The sequence below is a fragment of the Acartia tonsa genome, chromosome 5 (assembly GCF_053477335.1).
Source record: "Acartia tonsa isolate MP-2025a chromosome 5, ASM5347733v1, whole genome shotgun sequence".
Taxonomy (NCBI): domain Eukaryota; kingdom Metazoa; phylum Arthropoda; class Copepoda; order Calanoida; family Acartiidae; genus Acartia; species Acartia tonsa.
The window spans coordinates 34,058,904-34,072,942 of NC_137264.1; the positions used below are offsets into that span (position 1 = coordinate 34,058,904).

A 14,039-nucleotide genomic window follows, 5' to 3' on the forward strand; every position below is an offset into this window, starting at 1 on the left:
TTTAAACATGTATATTGTATAATTAGAAAGAGCTTGTAAGAGTATCTAGATATTGTAAACAGAAATATCTGAGTTAAACATTTCTATTTATTTATTTCATCTGCTATTCATCTATGGTTTAAAAAATTACATTAACATGCAGTATTTTAAAAGTATTTCCAGTATGGCTTTGAAACCGATTTATATCCAGTGGATTAGAACCGGTTCTCAGACATACTAAAAATCTATGGTTTGAGAGTATATTTCCTGAAATTAAATATATTAATCTCTTTGTTATATCTATCATATATCAATAGAAATAGGAGAGAAGAACTATAGTGTGAACCCCTTTTTCGTAAATCTGACAAAGGAACTCCTCCAGCTGACAAAAAAACTTTAAAATATATAATTTCTAGAAAGCTAACTTTATATTAAGGAATTCAACAATTCATAGCTAACTTATTAAAGGATTTGTAATATGCTTTACACTATACTAGAAAATAAATTTTAACACGATATAATTTACGAGAAAAGCTTTATCTTAAGAAATGCGACTATTTACAGCTGACTCTTTATATGAACAAAATGAAAAAAATATGCCCTTTCCTCTTACACATGTGTGTACTACAGTGCAGTGTATACACAGTACAACGCTAGGTCCTGTTGAAAGATGAACTGAATTTAGTTTCCGAAAGTGTGCGTGGCTTCCGCGTCCTATCTCAATATTTGCTACTAGCTAAAAAAGCTTCAAACTTCAAAAAAAATCAAAATTTGAAAAATTAAGATTTTTGAATGTATAATGTATAAATCGTTTATACATTAAATCGCTTTTTCATTTGACCGGAGTCGCTGAAAATAGGGTCTGCAATAATTGGGTTATCTGCTGTACACTTTAGGAAACTAGGGCTCGAATAGGAAATTTATTTCAGCTGATCTGTTGAAAATGTAACGAACGTACTGTTGTATTGCTATTTGTTGTTATTTTATTTTTATATAATTTATTTCGAGGTAAACATCAAACAAATTATGAATTTATGTATTTTAAATGTTTATAATAGATACGAATTACGAATTAATGATTATAAATCATGTACATTTGAAGTCCGAGATATTATTTTTTTGTTTTAATAGAAACTCAAGAAAAAAATATAATTATATTAACTTAAATTAATAAAGGGATTTTTATTATTTTACAACCATTGCAATAGATGAAGCATATTTATTATTAATGTACAGATAAAACATAGATGTGAAACAACAATATGAAGGCAGTACTCCCAGGTTCTACGAAATACCAGAAAAAAAACTCGTTTTACCAGAAAAGTGGTAAAGCTGGTCAACCTGGTATAATATACCAGTTTCGTGGTAAATTTTACCAGCAAAAATTTTAGCCAAAAAATTAGTCAAATTTTACCATTTTTTTTGTAAAATTTGACGAAACAAAAAAACCCGTTTTTTGTGTTTTAAATAAAAAACAGCTCTTCATAATCAGTTGTAGTACTTTAAAATAATGACTTTTATACAATGAAGCCTAAATTTAAATTTTTTTTTTTTTTTTCAATTTTACCACTTTTGGAAGTTTTACCAAAAATGTGGTCAATTTTACAACTCTATTTTTCAGGTTAAGTCCGAATTTTCGGACTTAGACAAAAAAACACAATTTGGTCAATTTTTACCAAAAAGTTGGTAAAATTTGACAAGGTATTTTTTTAGGCTAAGTCCAAATTTTTGGACTTTGCCAAAAAAAAAAACTTGGTAAAATTTGACCAACTTTTTGGTAAAAATTGACAAGGTAAATTTTTAGACTAAGTCCAAATTTTTGGACTTTGCCAAAAAAAAAAACTTGGTAAAATTTGACCAACTTTTTGGTAAAAATTGACAAGGTAAATTTTTAGGCTAAGTCCAAATTTTTGGACTTTGCCAAAAAAAAAAACTTGGTAAAATTTGACCAACTTTTTGGTAAAAATTGACAAGGTAAATTTTTAGGCTAAGTCCAAATTTTTGGACTTTGCCAAAAAAAAAAACTTGGTAAAATTTGACCAACTTTTTGGTAAAAATTGACAAGGTAAATTTTTAGGCTAAGTCCAGATTTTTGGACTCTGCCAAAAAAAAAAACTTGGTAAAATTTGACCAACTTTTTGGTAAAAATTGACAAGGTAAATTTTTTGGCTAAGTCCAGATTTTTCCAAACAAACATCCTTCTACTTAATGATAAACATCGCAAATAAAATATAATGAGGAAATATTCAGACCTAATACTTTCCAAACAAAGCATCCTTTTACTCAGCACTATTTGCTTTCGTTATATGGAATATGAAATTAATAAAATATGATGATAATGATTTTATTTAGAATTTATTTCATATTATAACATAACAGGTCATATAGATATTATCCAGGTCAATACTGAAACTACAAAAGATTGGCATCCAAGATAACAACAGTCTACTACTGATGCCTAAATGTCGATTGATAACAGTGCCACCTGGAGAGGTAAATTGTAATGCTGCTTTTATGGAGATTAATGTACTGAAGAACAATCAGGCAAGTCTCCTACCTGGAGGTACTCTGACTATTTGGCTGGAAGTTATAAAACCTGGACCTGAAAGTGCAGTATCCTGTCTCTCTGGTGACCTGGAGAATTGTTTTGAGGATCCAGAGTTTACTGATTGTTTGATAGAAACTAGTACCTCCAAATTAAAAGTGCACAAGTTTATACTTGCCTCAAGATCTCCAGTATTTAAGGTAGGTTTTTCCATTCTTACTTGTTAATTAAATTCTTGTCAATATTTTTAGGTAAATTTTTAGGCTAAGTCCAGATTTTTCCAAACAAACATCCTTCTACTTAATGATAAAAATCGCAAATAAAATATAATGATGATAATGATTTTATTTAGAATTTATTTCATATTATAACATAACAGGTCATATAGATATTATCCAGGTCAATACTGAAACTACAAAACTTACTAGTATCGTTTCTGTAAATAACATTTTTTAGAATTTTAGCTTGTGGAATGTTTGGAGCTCTCGAGTAGAACTTAATTAATAAACACCGATTGGGCGGATTGTAATCAATACGCTTTATATGTTAAAGTTAATATTTTTTAGAATTTTAGCTGTGGAATGTTAGGTGTCAACATTGTCGTCATAATAAACACTGATTGTAATCAATACGCTTTATTTAAGTTAATTTTAACTGACTAACAGAATATTCTCTGTTCAACATTGATCGTCATAATAAAACTTATTAGTATCGTTCTGTAAATTATTTGTTAATTTTAACTGACTAACATATTTTAACATATTTTCTCGGTTCAACATTGTCGTTATAATAAATAATGAAATTTTTTGTATAATCTGTGACTGTTACATGTTGAGATGGAACTCTCGTTGTTCTCCATGGAACTGCAAAGCTCCACGTACTTCAAAACTGGTTCAACTCCAAAATCCTGAAAAAGAATATTCATTTTTAAATTAAGCAATTAAAGGATTAACAAATCAAAAAGGCCTTACAAAAAGGAAAGTTAACGGTTTTGGGAAAATTTCATGGAGAAAGTAGATACAGCTTGTGTATGTGCCTGCTTATTAGAGAAAGTTTAATTCAGTTATCAATACATAACCAGACTGAGAGAAACTAAGAATGTCTTATAACGGGAATTTGGAGTTATGGTATGAATTAAATAGTCGTATGTTAGTACTAAGAGAGAGTCTAGAGATTAGAGCCAGAACTGACAATGTCGAGATCCAGAGGGAGGTTTGTAAGAGGTTATATCAACATGGATGGATTACTACACATCTTAATCGCTGCCGTCCTTCCCCTCTGCTGCCCGCCGCTGCCCAGGCTGCCGAACTGGCAGCTGTTCTTCACGAAGTAAACATGCACGAGGATGAATGTAATGCTGTTTAGATTTTAATAATATCCTGAATGTACTGTTTCAATAATATAAAGTAGTAAAATCTAATTTTAAATAGCTACCTATCTAGTACATTATTTTTATGTATTAACTTTTGTCTAACCAGTTTAATATCTATCTAATAAATTTAATAATAGCTTAATTGTTAATATAATTTAGTATACAGTTTCATAAAGGTAGTTCGATGTGTGTCTGTGTATATTAACTTCATATTTGTTATGCTTGTATACATGGAAACTACCTTTTGGGGCCGAGGTGTTGCCGTAGTTGCGTGTAGGATTATTCCAACTATCTTTTATTACAAATAATTAAACACTTACTTTTAACGGATGAATTTCTGATGGCAACAGCTTCATGTTGGTGCTTAAGAAATGTTCCACGGTCGAATTGCGGTCAGCTTATAATCAGAGAATACACCCAGCTGTGTGCGAAGCTAAACCTGAAAAAGAATATTAATTGAAATATAATTTATATATATTTTTAATATTATTTTACATAAAACACATCTTATAATATCTTTCTATTAAGGGTATAAAACTTCGTTACGCTTAAAACAATCATAAACCTTAAAGGGCGAATATAGGTTGGATATAATATGAGCTTATTTCAAAGGTGCTATTATATAAATTATAATAAATAATTTAAAGATAATGACATATCTAATTGTATTAGTCTGTTTACAGCTTATAAAACCTGTCTAACTCAAGATAATATTATGTAATTAGTGTGGTTCCCTAAGAACTCAAACACTCTACCGGTATCACACAAGGCTTCGTAGCAAGGTTGAATTAAAAAGGTTTCGTTAAAGGATAGTCTTAATAACATGGCCTAAAATATCCATGTTCTTATTAAAATTATTTTAACACTTACTTCTATGTAAACCATTCACTAATTGCAGCGCCCATATATTTTCTCACGAATCTGATTCCTGGTTAAGTCTGAAAAACAATATTAATTGAAATATAATTTGTTAATATTTCTATTATTATTTATATATATTAATAGTAGAATACTTTAAATATTAAGAATAGGATAAAAAGTCGTTCTTATATCATATATCAAAAAGGTTTAAAAAATTATAAAACAAACAGTTTATCGAAGTAGCTTAAAACCATGCGTAAGGTCCTAAATTATATTGATTTTTTTATTACATTATTTAAAACTTACTACTAAGTGAGCCCTTCTTTAATTGCAGCGCCCAAATAGTTATTTCTGATGAATCAGTGTTGCTGAACCTGAAAAACAATATTCAATTTAAATATAATTTATTAATATTTCTTACATTCATATATATTAAACCCGGATTATTTAATATTAAGAATAGGATAAAAAGTGTTTCTTAGATCAAATCAAAAAGGTTTAAAAAAGGCTTAAAACAATTATCCTATTATATATATTAATATTGTTCTCTTTTACAACGAAGCTTTTTATTTATTTTAATCTATAGCTGAAACTCAAATTAAAAATAGGATGAGGCCTCGACTTTTCTCTTCCTACTTTAAGTGCCCCTAGAGGCTTCTAAGGGGCATAGCCGCTAGTAAAACTTAAACCGTTAATCGAAGGCAGCCTAAAACCGTACGCTCAAGGTCCTATATTATTAATGTTTTTATATTAAAATTATTTAAACACTTACTTTTACGCAAACCACTCTTTGATTGCAGGGTCCATATACTAACAGCCAAGACTGAAGGTGGACACGTACTTTTTTAAACATCTGACTATCATCTCTTTGATTGCAGGGTCCATATATCAACACTAACAGCCAAGACTGGTAGACAAGTACTTTTTTAAACTTCTGAATATATAGCTCTCTAGGAGTTCTTAACTGACATTCATATAAATCTTGTGACATGGACCATCTCCTGTCAATCATACTTGGATATAACACGTATTTTCTCTAAGAGACTTGAACTATAACACTCATTGTTTACAATAGTTTTCAATCGGTATAGCGGCATTCATGCACATGCTCTGTACAGGTATACAACTTTATATTGAAAAATATTTCTTTTATATCCATTGCAATATATTTTTTTATATTTTATCGATGATATTTCATTTAAGTCATTGCCAAAAATATATTACATTCACATTAAAAAAAATTTACATTTATTTAACTTTCGTAACCCTGTTTTCAGATGATAAAATCAACGTGCTGGACAAAGTTGCCAAACTTTAAAAAACACCTTATGTATATAATATCATTTTAATATTTTACCGGTTAATTAATTAAAACTGCATAACTTATATAATTCATGAAATGTTATTATTCGTTGCAATTTTACGATTAAAAATATAACTGTCTTGCAAAGTGTTTTGCCACCTATTCAATCTGTATGTTGGCAACCGTAACTTTCCATCGGCGCAATAATTCAACTGGGCTATATGACTACGGTGCATTTTTATATTTTAGTAATCATTTTTAGTGAAATTACAGTGAATTAAGACGTTAATATGTATCATTCTGTTTTATAATTCAAATTTTATCATTAATTATTGAAAATTCTTTCTAAAATATTCTTCGTATTCGTTTTTTCTCCCATTTTTGGGACTCTTTTTAGCTTACGTAATATACAGGACTTTTTTAAATGTAAAATTAATAAATATATGTCTTGCACCGTAGTATAAACGGATTGTCGCAAATATAGGAGTACAATTATAAGAATGAAACTACTTTTTTGGCCCAGAGGTGCCGGAGGCACTGGCTAAAAATAACTGTTTTTAATCTTATGCTTTTAGATTTTTATATTCGTAGAAAACCATGCATATAATACGATATGCTAGTTACCTAGTTTTTTGGCGTATGAATGAGAACACCTGTTCCTATCCACCGGATTCGAATGAATACGAGCTATTTTTATTTTGTAATTTTTTATTTCTTAAATATTCTACCTTTTCAGATAGTTCTGAATAACAGGCTATTCAAGTTAATCACCTGGGTACGCGTACATCATAATAACAGGTATGGGTGTATATTAGCTGTATAAGATTTATTTTTTTTCTCCTGCTACAAAATTTGTTCTAAATAAATAGGGGGGGGGGGGGGGGGGAAGTTTTGACACATTTGCGTAAACAGGGAGTATAGGCTTTATCTTTGGACTGAGAGTATAGGTTATTAGGGATAAAATCATTCTTATATGATGAATTTTCCCAAGTTTTAATATTTTTTGGATAGGCCTCCAGGTTCCGGAGCTCCAGGCCTTCTCCCCCCCCCCCCTTGTTTAAGGACAAATAAAATACCGGAAAGTTAAAAAACATTAATCACACCCCTCCCAAAAATAAACAAGACAAACAAAATAATCATTCCTCAAATTAGGATGGATCCATACCAATACCACGAGCTGCATGACAGATGGGACGCCCTCATGGTTAGGATGTTGAGACTCTTCTCCAAGCTAAATATTCGAGTTCAAGAAGAATCATGTGGCATTGATGACGCTGTTGAAATAGTAAAACTCTTATACCATCACGGTTGGGTAGAGACACACTTAAAGAAGATTGAACCTATGCCCGAGAATCTCTACGAGAACGAGAGACCCCGCCTGGATGATACCGAGAGACGTGTCATTGACCATGAAGCCGACTGTGCACCTTTCCTCACCAACGTCAGCCCTTTTTTCTAAATAAAACCCAGAGTAACAAGGTAAAAACTACGAAATTATTGCAGGGGTGTATATTCTGCTCCGGGGGGGGGGGAGGGGAGGGGGAAAAAAGAAATAAGTGGATCAATGATGGAAGTTGCTTCAAATCACATGCTCTTGTTCATGGCTAGTTGTCTTTTGTAGCAGGGGAAAAAATTGTTTTTAACCAAAAAATGTTTCAGAATTCTTTGAGTTTCTTCATTAAAAAACGCTTTAGTTTTCTCATTTTTAATTCAATGTTCTTTCCTTTCAGGGAAGAGAAAGGAGAAGCTAGGAGAAGCCGAGCTCGCCGCCGGCGATTTCATCCAGCCTCCGGATATCCATGCTGAAAGCGAATTTTAATTGTAATTTGTGGCGTTATCCTCTTAGAAAATTTTGTTTGTATTATTTAACTCCCCATCCCCCCCCCCCCCCAAACTAAATTGCTGGGTTAGGTTAGGCTAGGTTAAGTTATACGGCTAGGTAGAGGCCAGGGGCCGTTTTTCTAGGGGGGGGGGGTATTTCCTAAGAGGATAACATCAATTTGTTCTTTCAGAACATTTACGTTAACCTCTCTTTGATTGCAGCGCCCATATATTTTATAATTAAGTACCCATGGTGACAGTGATCGAGCCCCACTGGTCGTGCAGATATATAATTTCCTGCATATAAACATTAATAAACATTATTTACCCCTAAAGCCGACGATTACGTATGCACGTGTACAGTTTTTTAAGCTTCTGGCTATAGCTCTCTAGGAGATCTTAATTGATATGTTTTATTTTTTGTTTTTGTTTTTTGATATTTTTGTTATGTTGTTTTTTATTATTTATTATTATTTATTTTATAGCAAATTAACAAATTTTCTGGGTTCAACATTGTTGTTATAATAAAACTCCATGCAACTGCAGAATTCTGCAAAAGTCACGACCAGTGGGGCTCGATTATATATGCGTTCGTCGGCTTTTCAGGGAAGGCAGGAAATTTATATAGGTATTATCCAGGTCAGGACTGGAACAAACAAAATTTTATGTATATATTGTATATAGTTATTTTTTTCAAAGTAAAAAATGTCAGACCAACGCTGGATGACGTATGTATAATTGGATCACAATTTTGATAGGTAAGTTTAATTAATTTTATAGACAATCAAAGAATAAATAAGGGTATTTTCTTGTTTGTAACTCTAACTCTTTATTTTGTGAGTTCCTTTGACATTTAATTTTGGTTTCAAAAAGTGTCACTCCCCCCCCCCCCCCTTTTTTACTTTCTCCTTCTTTCGTTATATGTAAACAAGTAATAACCTTATTATTATAACCAGGGGTGTATATTCTGCACAAGATTTATTTTTTTTCCCCTGCTACAAATTTTTTTATTTTTTTTCCCCCCTAGATTTTTCTGAAAAAGTAGGGGGGGAAATAGAAAAATATTTAAAGAACTCTATACTTCATTTATTTTATCCCTCCTACCACACATTTCTTTAGTTTTTTTTCACCAAGGAGGGGGGGGGGGGAAATGGAAAAAATGTTTTCAGTTTTCTTAATTTTTACATTTTTTTTTCCTCCAACCACTTATTTTTTATTTCCACCCCCCCCCCCCCCTGAGCAGGGGATCCCATGCAGAATATACATCCCTGATTATAACATATACTTCTTATTTCAGGAGTTACCTATACACCCCTGTTAGACGTTATTGCAATGGGAGACAATTTGATTGGTACACTCTCTAAAGCTCTACTGAAGCGTATAAGAAGTGGAGATAAGACGAAAAATGTACAGGTGACTTTTTACAACTAATTATTTCTACATATTTAAGATGAGACCTTACTTTTCATTACTGTACTTAAAGTATAATCTATGCTCGACTTTAATTTCTATTTTTCACTTGCAGTCAGCGCAATAAACATGCTTGCTCTTACACCAGTATAGTCATATGTACTGTAATCAATTGACACGTGTAGCTTGCCCAAATAACGATCCATAACAACTCCCCTATATTATTTTAAATAAGTAATTCACTAATTATGTAATCTTTTTCCAGTTGCAGCATAAACTGAGGTCCATAAGAAAACTCTTCTGTAATGCAACGAGAAACAGAAAATGGCGCAAGAAACCTCCACAAAGTGAAGACAGTCAGCCATTACTAGAAGAAGAACAGCAGGAGGATTTGATGGATGTGGAATATGAGAACGAAACTGCATCGTCAAAAGGTAACCTACAATATCTGTAATATAAAGTAGAACGATGTCGGTCTGTCTGTTTGTTGTTTGTTTGTCCAAATTCCCACAAACATTGTCTCCCAATTTTTGTTTTTTATTTTCCTTTCAATCTAAATTTCAAACAATTGGTTTGATCAAACGTTAGTTAAGTTTGTCTCAAGATATCCTTGTTCCAGGGGTGTATATTCTACATGGGATCCCTTAACCTAACCCACCTTCACCCACTCTCTACATTTATCTACTTTTTCTGGAATTTTTAATTTTTTAACTTTCTAATTTGACTAGTTTTTCTTTACGGCATTATCCTTATACTAAAGTAACAGGATGTCTGTGTGTCTGTTCAAAAGGATCTTGCTAACCGCTGAACCGATTGGGTTCTCCTTTACAGGGTACCTTCACATAGGTCCCGGGAAGGTTTATAACTATAAAACACCATGTTTAACATCGTATTTTTTTAGGTAAAGTTTGTACAGGCTGCAATACCAACTTCACAAAGGAAACCGAAAGTATATGTTATCAATGCTACGCAAACCAAGTTTTGGAGCGATTAAATAACAATCCTGAAGAAACAAACTACATTAATATTGTTGTAGACAATATTAACAACAATAATACCAACGATAATAATGATGCAGACAATGACAGCATTCAAGATGCCGAGGACTGGGAACACGTCGAATTGTTTGATATACCTGAAGATGATTTTGACCCAGATGATGACGATGACCCTGATGACGAACCTGATGGCGAACCTGATGGCGATCATGACGGGGATCCCTTCAAACATCTTACAGAACTTGAGAAAGAAATTGTTAATGATTTCAGAAGCGTTTGTGTTCTAGACAACCCCATCTCTCACAACAAAGTTAGAATCATCCTGGCAATTCTGAAACGCTCGTGTATTTTCAAATTTCCGTCATATAATACATTATTCAAACCCAAATACAAAGTTGAAATCAAAGAAAACAAATATAATCCTACAAATGCTCCTGGTTCACTGATTGAGTGCAGGTATGTTTATATACGATTTAGAAAGCGTAGCATTTCTATAATCATTACCAGAATTTCCGTACGTCCATTTTAAACATGTCGATTTTTCTCCTTTTTTAACAACAAACTTTCAAGTGTTCTAATTATCAGTTTGATCATTCTTTGGTATATTGCTTCCTGCGACAACTTGAGAACAATATTATAAGCTATTATTAGTTAAAAATATATTTCTTTTTCCAGATTCCCTACCTATGAGATCCTCCAAGACGCCATCACAGACTTTAAACGGTTGAATGGACAACAGGCCGTTGATGATCATATAACTTTTGACATCTCGGGCGACGGAGTGAAAGCAGCTCAGGGATCTCATATCTCCTATTATACTGTCTGGATTAGGTAAGTAATTAATATATTGTGGATTTGAAAGGGTTGGGTTGGGATAAAGTTCTTTTCATATACAGCATGACCCTCGAAAAGGTATTTTTTAGGATTGGCAGCCTATATTTCAAAGGATATCAAAATATTTGTTTTACATCAATTGACAGCCCAGATTTTTAAAGCCAAAGTTTAGGAAACCATTCAATAAACAAATAAGAAAGAAAACTAAGTTTACAATTGATACTTTTTTCTATTGCATACATATATAAAAATCTGTCTTACTGTATACCAGGACTTAATTAATACCATAAGTAAACCTAGTTTTTACCACTTTTACGGTAAAATTTTACCAGCCTTTACGTTTTATAAATCAGTGACTACAATTTTAAGTCTAAGGTATTAAATGCTATTATTATTAATTCTTCTTTATTATTTCAGGTTATTCTTCAACAAGGATTTCAGTGTTATATTGCCAGTCAGCATATTTGAGAAGACGAGGAGGCGTCCCTACAGTTACAACTTTCTGGATAATGTTACCCGATTCATCAACAAACTAATTCAAGAAGGATTACCTGGACATACCTTTCAATGTAGAACCATCATCCACGATGCCGTTGCCAGAGCCGATGTATTCGGCATTCTTGGCCATGGATCAAAAAATGGATGCCCACACTGTGACCTTCCAGGGATGGCTTTTTCACAGACTTATCTCCGTCAAAAGAACTTGGTATTGTTCGAATCAATGAATGTATTTTACCCCAGTGACAGTCAAAATATGGGTACGCCGAGGTCTGACGAGAAATTCCGCAAGTTAGAGGAAAATAATCAGAACATGAAAACCAGTTTTTCTGACCTTGACCCGAGCTTGGATTTAATACAAGATACCCCCAGTGATCCGATGCACGCGTTGCACCTGGGCTATGTAAAGAAAGTGATGACGTACCTGAAGAAAGGACGTAATAGTTATCCAGAATTGGAAGAAGAAGACTTAGTTCAAATGGAGAGAATTACAGGGATGTACTGCATTTGACTAAAGAAATGACGCGTAAAATAGGTGTTTTCTTCGCGCATTTCTCGGCACTGCGATAAAATTCTGCATTTTTAGATTTATGTCTATTACACATTATTTGTACGCCTTGTTATGCCGCTTAAAAGAGTGTTAGTTTGAAAAGTTTAAAGAACTTAAATTTTGAAAATTTTCTCCTTATCACCCATATTTTACCATGAACTGCAGTAACTCCAATTATAGATGAAATCAACGATCAATTGAAGCTTGTTGGCGATTTTGATCGCGTTCCCCGTACGTCCATCATGCGCCTGACAGAGAAGAAGCTAGCCCTCAATTTGAAAAGTTCTGAATTCAAAGTACTGGGCTTCTACCATATGATATTTTATGCAGAGGTAGGTTTTTACCATATTATAATCTTTTTAGAATTTAAAGCTTATTTCAGTTTCATTATATTGTATAGCAATAACATTCTTTTTAAATTTGCGCACGTGTGCTATATTATATATATATTTCTATTGAGGAGGGTGGACTTCCAATAAGTATATAGGGCGAAGCCCCTAGAGGCTAGGGGCGAAAGAGCTAGTTTTCCCTTAAATTATTACAATGTTTTTTTTTCCAGTTGGCAAATCTTAAAGATGAACAACGTCTGATATGCAAGTTTTTATTCCACATATTGCGCTGTCTCGAAGAGCATATAACAACTGAACGTGTGGCTGAGCTCAAGACCATGATAATGGTCCTGAACTCAAAATTGGCGGAGATGTACGGCGAATCGTGCTTGAGTTACAATACTCACATGCTTTACCATATGCCGGAACATGTCCGCCGATTTGGACCATCCATGGCGTTCAGTTGTTATGCTTTCGAAAGTGCCAATCATGTGATTGCAACTTACATCCGAGGATATAATTTTGGCCTTAAAGAGGTTTCAAACAGGTAATACTATTTTTTTTTAGTTGAGTTCCTTTGACTTTTAGTTTTGGTTTCAAGAAGTGTCACTTCTCCCCCCCCCCCCACTCTTTACAAATTTTAATGTAATTTTTAAAAATGTAACATAACTTTCTTTCCGTGTATTGCTGATCAAACACTTAAGCTATAACGATTTCACCAGCAACATACCTTTCCGTTTAACAGCCATTAATGACATAAATGACATATTTAGATTGTTGATATTTCACACAGTGAAACCGTACATAAATGAAAAGCTGGCTGTCAGGGGAAAAAGGAATGCCAACAAACGAAAGTTCGAAAGAAATCAATTCTATACAGACTGCCAAGACCTCTACTTTGTCCCAGACTGCCGTCGTGATAAAACAGTATGGTTGGTCCACAAAGTGAGGACATTTTTTCCGGCATACACCTTTCCTGAAGATTCCAGAAGAATAGGTAGGGGTGTATATTTTGCACATGATTAATTGTTGTATAGAAATATTTCATGAACTATACATTTCATCTAATTCCTTTTTAACCTACCACAATTTATTTGTAATTCTCTTATCATGCCAGGAGGAGAGTGTGGTAAAGGGGGGAGGGGGGGTCTAGGAAATATGAATTAAGTTTTATGGTTTTAAACACTGAAAATATACACCCCTGGTATTAGGAGTAGGCAAGACTGACGATCCCGAAGACTATAGCCATCCTCCAACACAACTAGCCTCCAACCTACTGAAGTACAGAGTAGCACATATCTCCGTACACCTGTTGCATCAAGATGTCTCCATCGTAATTCCTATCGGAATTTAATTTTGTACATTGAAAGCAGAGAAAGGGGGGGGGGGGAAATGACACTTTTTGAAACCAAAACTAAAAGTTCCATATTGTACCCTTATAAAACAACTGCCATGCAAAATGACAGATCTGTAACTGTTTCTTTAGTTCAGTTCCTTTGACTTTTAGTTTTGGTTTCAAAAAGTGTCACTTCCCCCCCC

General features: G+C 33.1%; 2 protein-coding genes and 1 long non-coding RNA gene across 4 annotated transcripts; 2 read left to right on the top strand and 1 right to left on the bottom strand.

Moving 5' to 3' along the window:
• Positions 1 to 2,023: 2,023 nt before the first annotated feature.
• LOC145319330 (uncharacterized) lies at positions 2,024 to 6,255 on the bottom strand. Of its 2 annotated transcripts, XR_013879814.1 has the most exons (5): positions 5,530 to 6,255; positions 5,064 to 5,131; positions 4,767 to 4,834; positions 4,217 to 4,335; positions 2,024 to 3,431 (listed from the first exon to the last, which is right to left on the bottom strand). It is a non-coding gene; the product is annotated as an uncharacterized LOC145319330 (long non-coding RNA). The 2 variants fall into 2 exon arrangements; XR_013879813.1 differs by having other exon boundaries at positions 2,026 to 4,335.
• A 54-nt stretch (positions 6,256 to 6,309) lies between these two features.
• On the top strand, positions 6,310 to 12,318 carry LOC145319331 (uncharacterized). Its single transcript, XM_080161408.1, has 7 exons — positions 6,310 to 6,858; positions 7,213 to 7,539; positions 7,791 to 9,294; positions 9,557 to 9,725; positions 10,193 to 10,745; positions 10,965 to 11,120; positions 11,541 to 12,318. Exons 3-7 carry the CDS (start codon positions 9,214 to 9,216, stop codon positions 12,130 to 12,132), a joined length of 1,551 nt encoding a protein of 516 aa, XP_080017534.1. The 5' UTR covers positions 6,310 to 6,858; positions 7,213 to 7,539; positions 7,791 to 9,213; the 3' UTR covers positions 12,133 to 12,318.
• Positions 12,319 to 12,392: 74 nt separating this feature from the next.
• Positions 12,393 to 14,029, top strand: LOC145319333 (uncharacterized). The gene is made up of 4 exons (XM_080161409.1): positions 12,393 to 12,503; positions 12,731 to 13,047; positions 13,274 to 13,497; positions 13,712 to 14,029. The coding sequence occupies exons 1-4, from the start codon at positions 12,414 to 12,416 to the stop codon at positions 13,852 to 13,854; spliced, it is 774 nt and encodes a 257-aa protein (XP_080017535.1). The 5' UTR covers positions 12,393 to 12,413; the 3' UTR covers positions 13,855 to 14,029.
• The last annotated feature ends 10 nt before the right edge of the window (positions 14,030 to 14,039 follow it).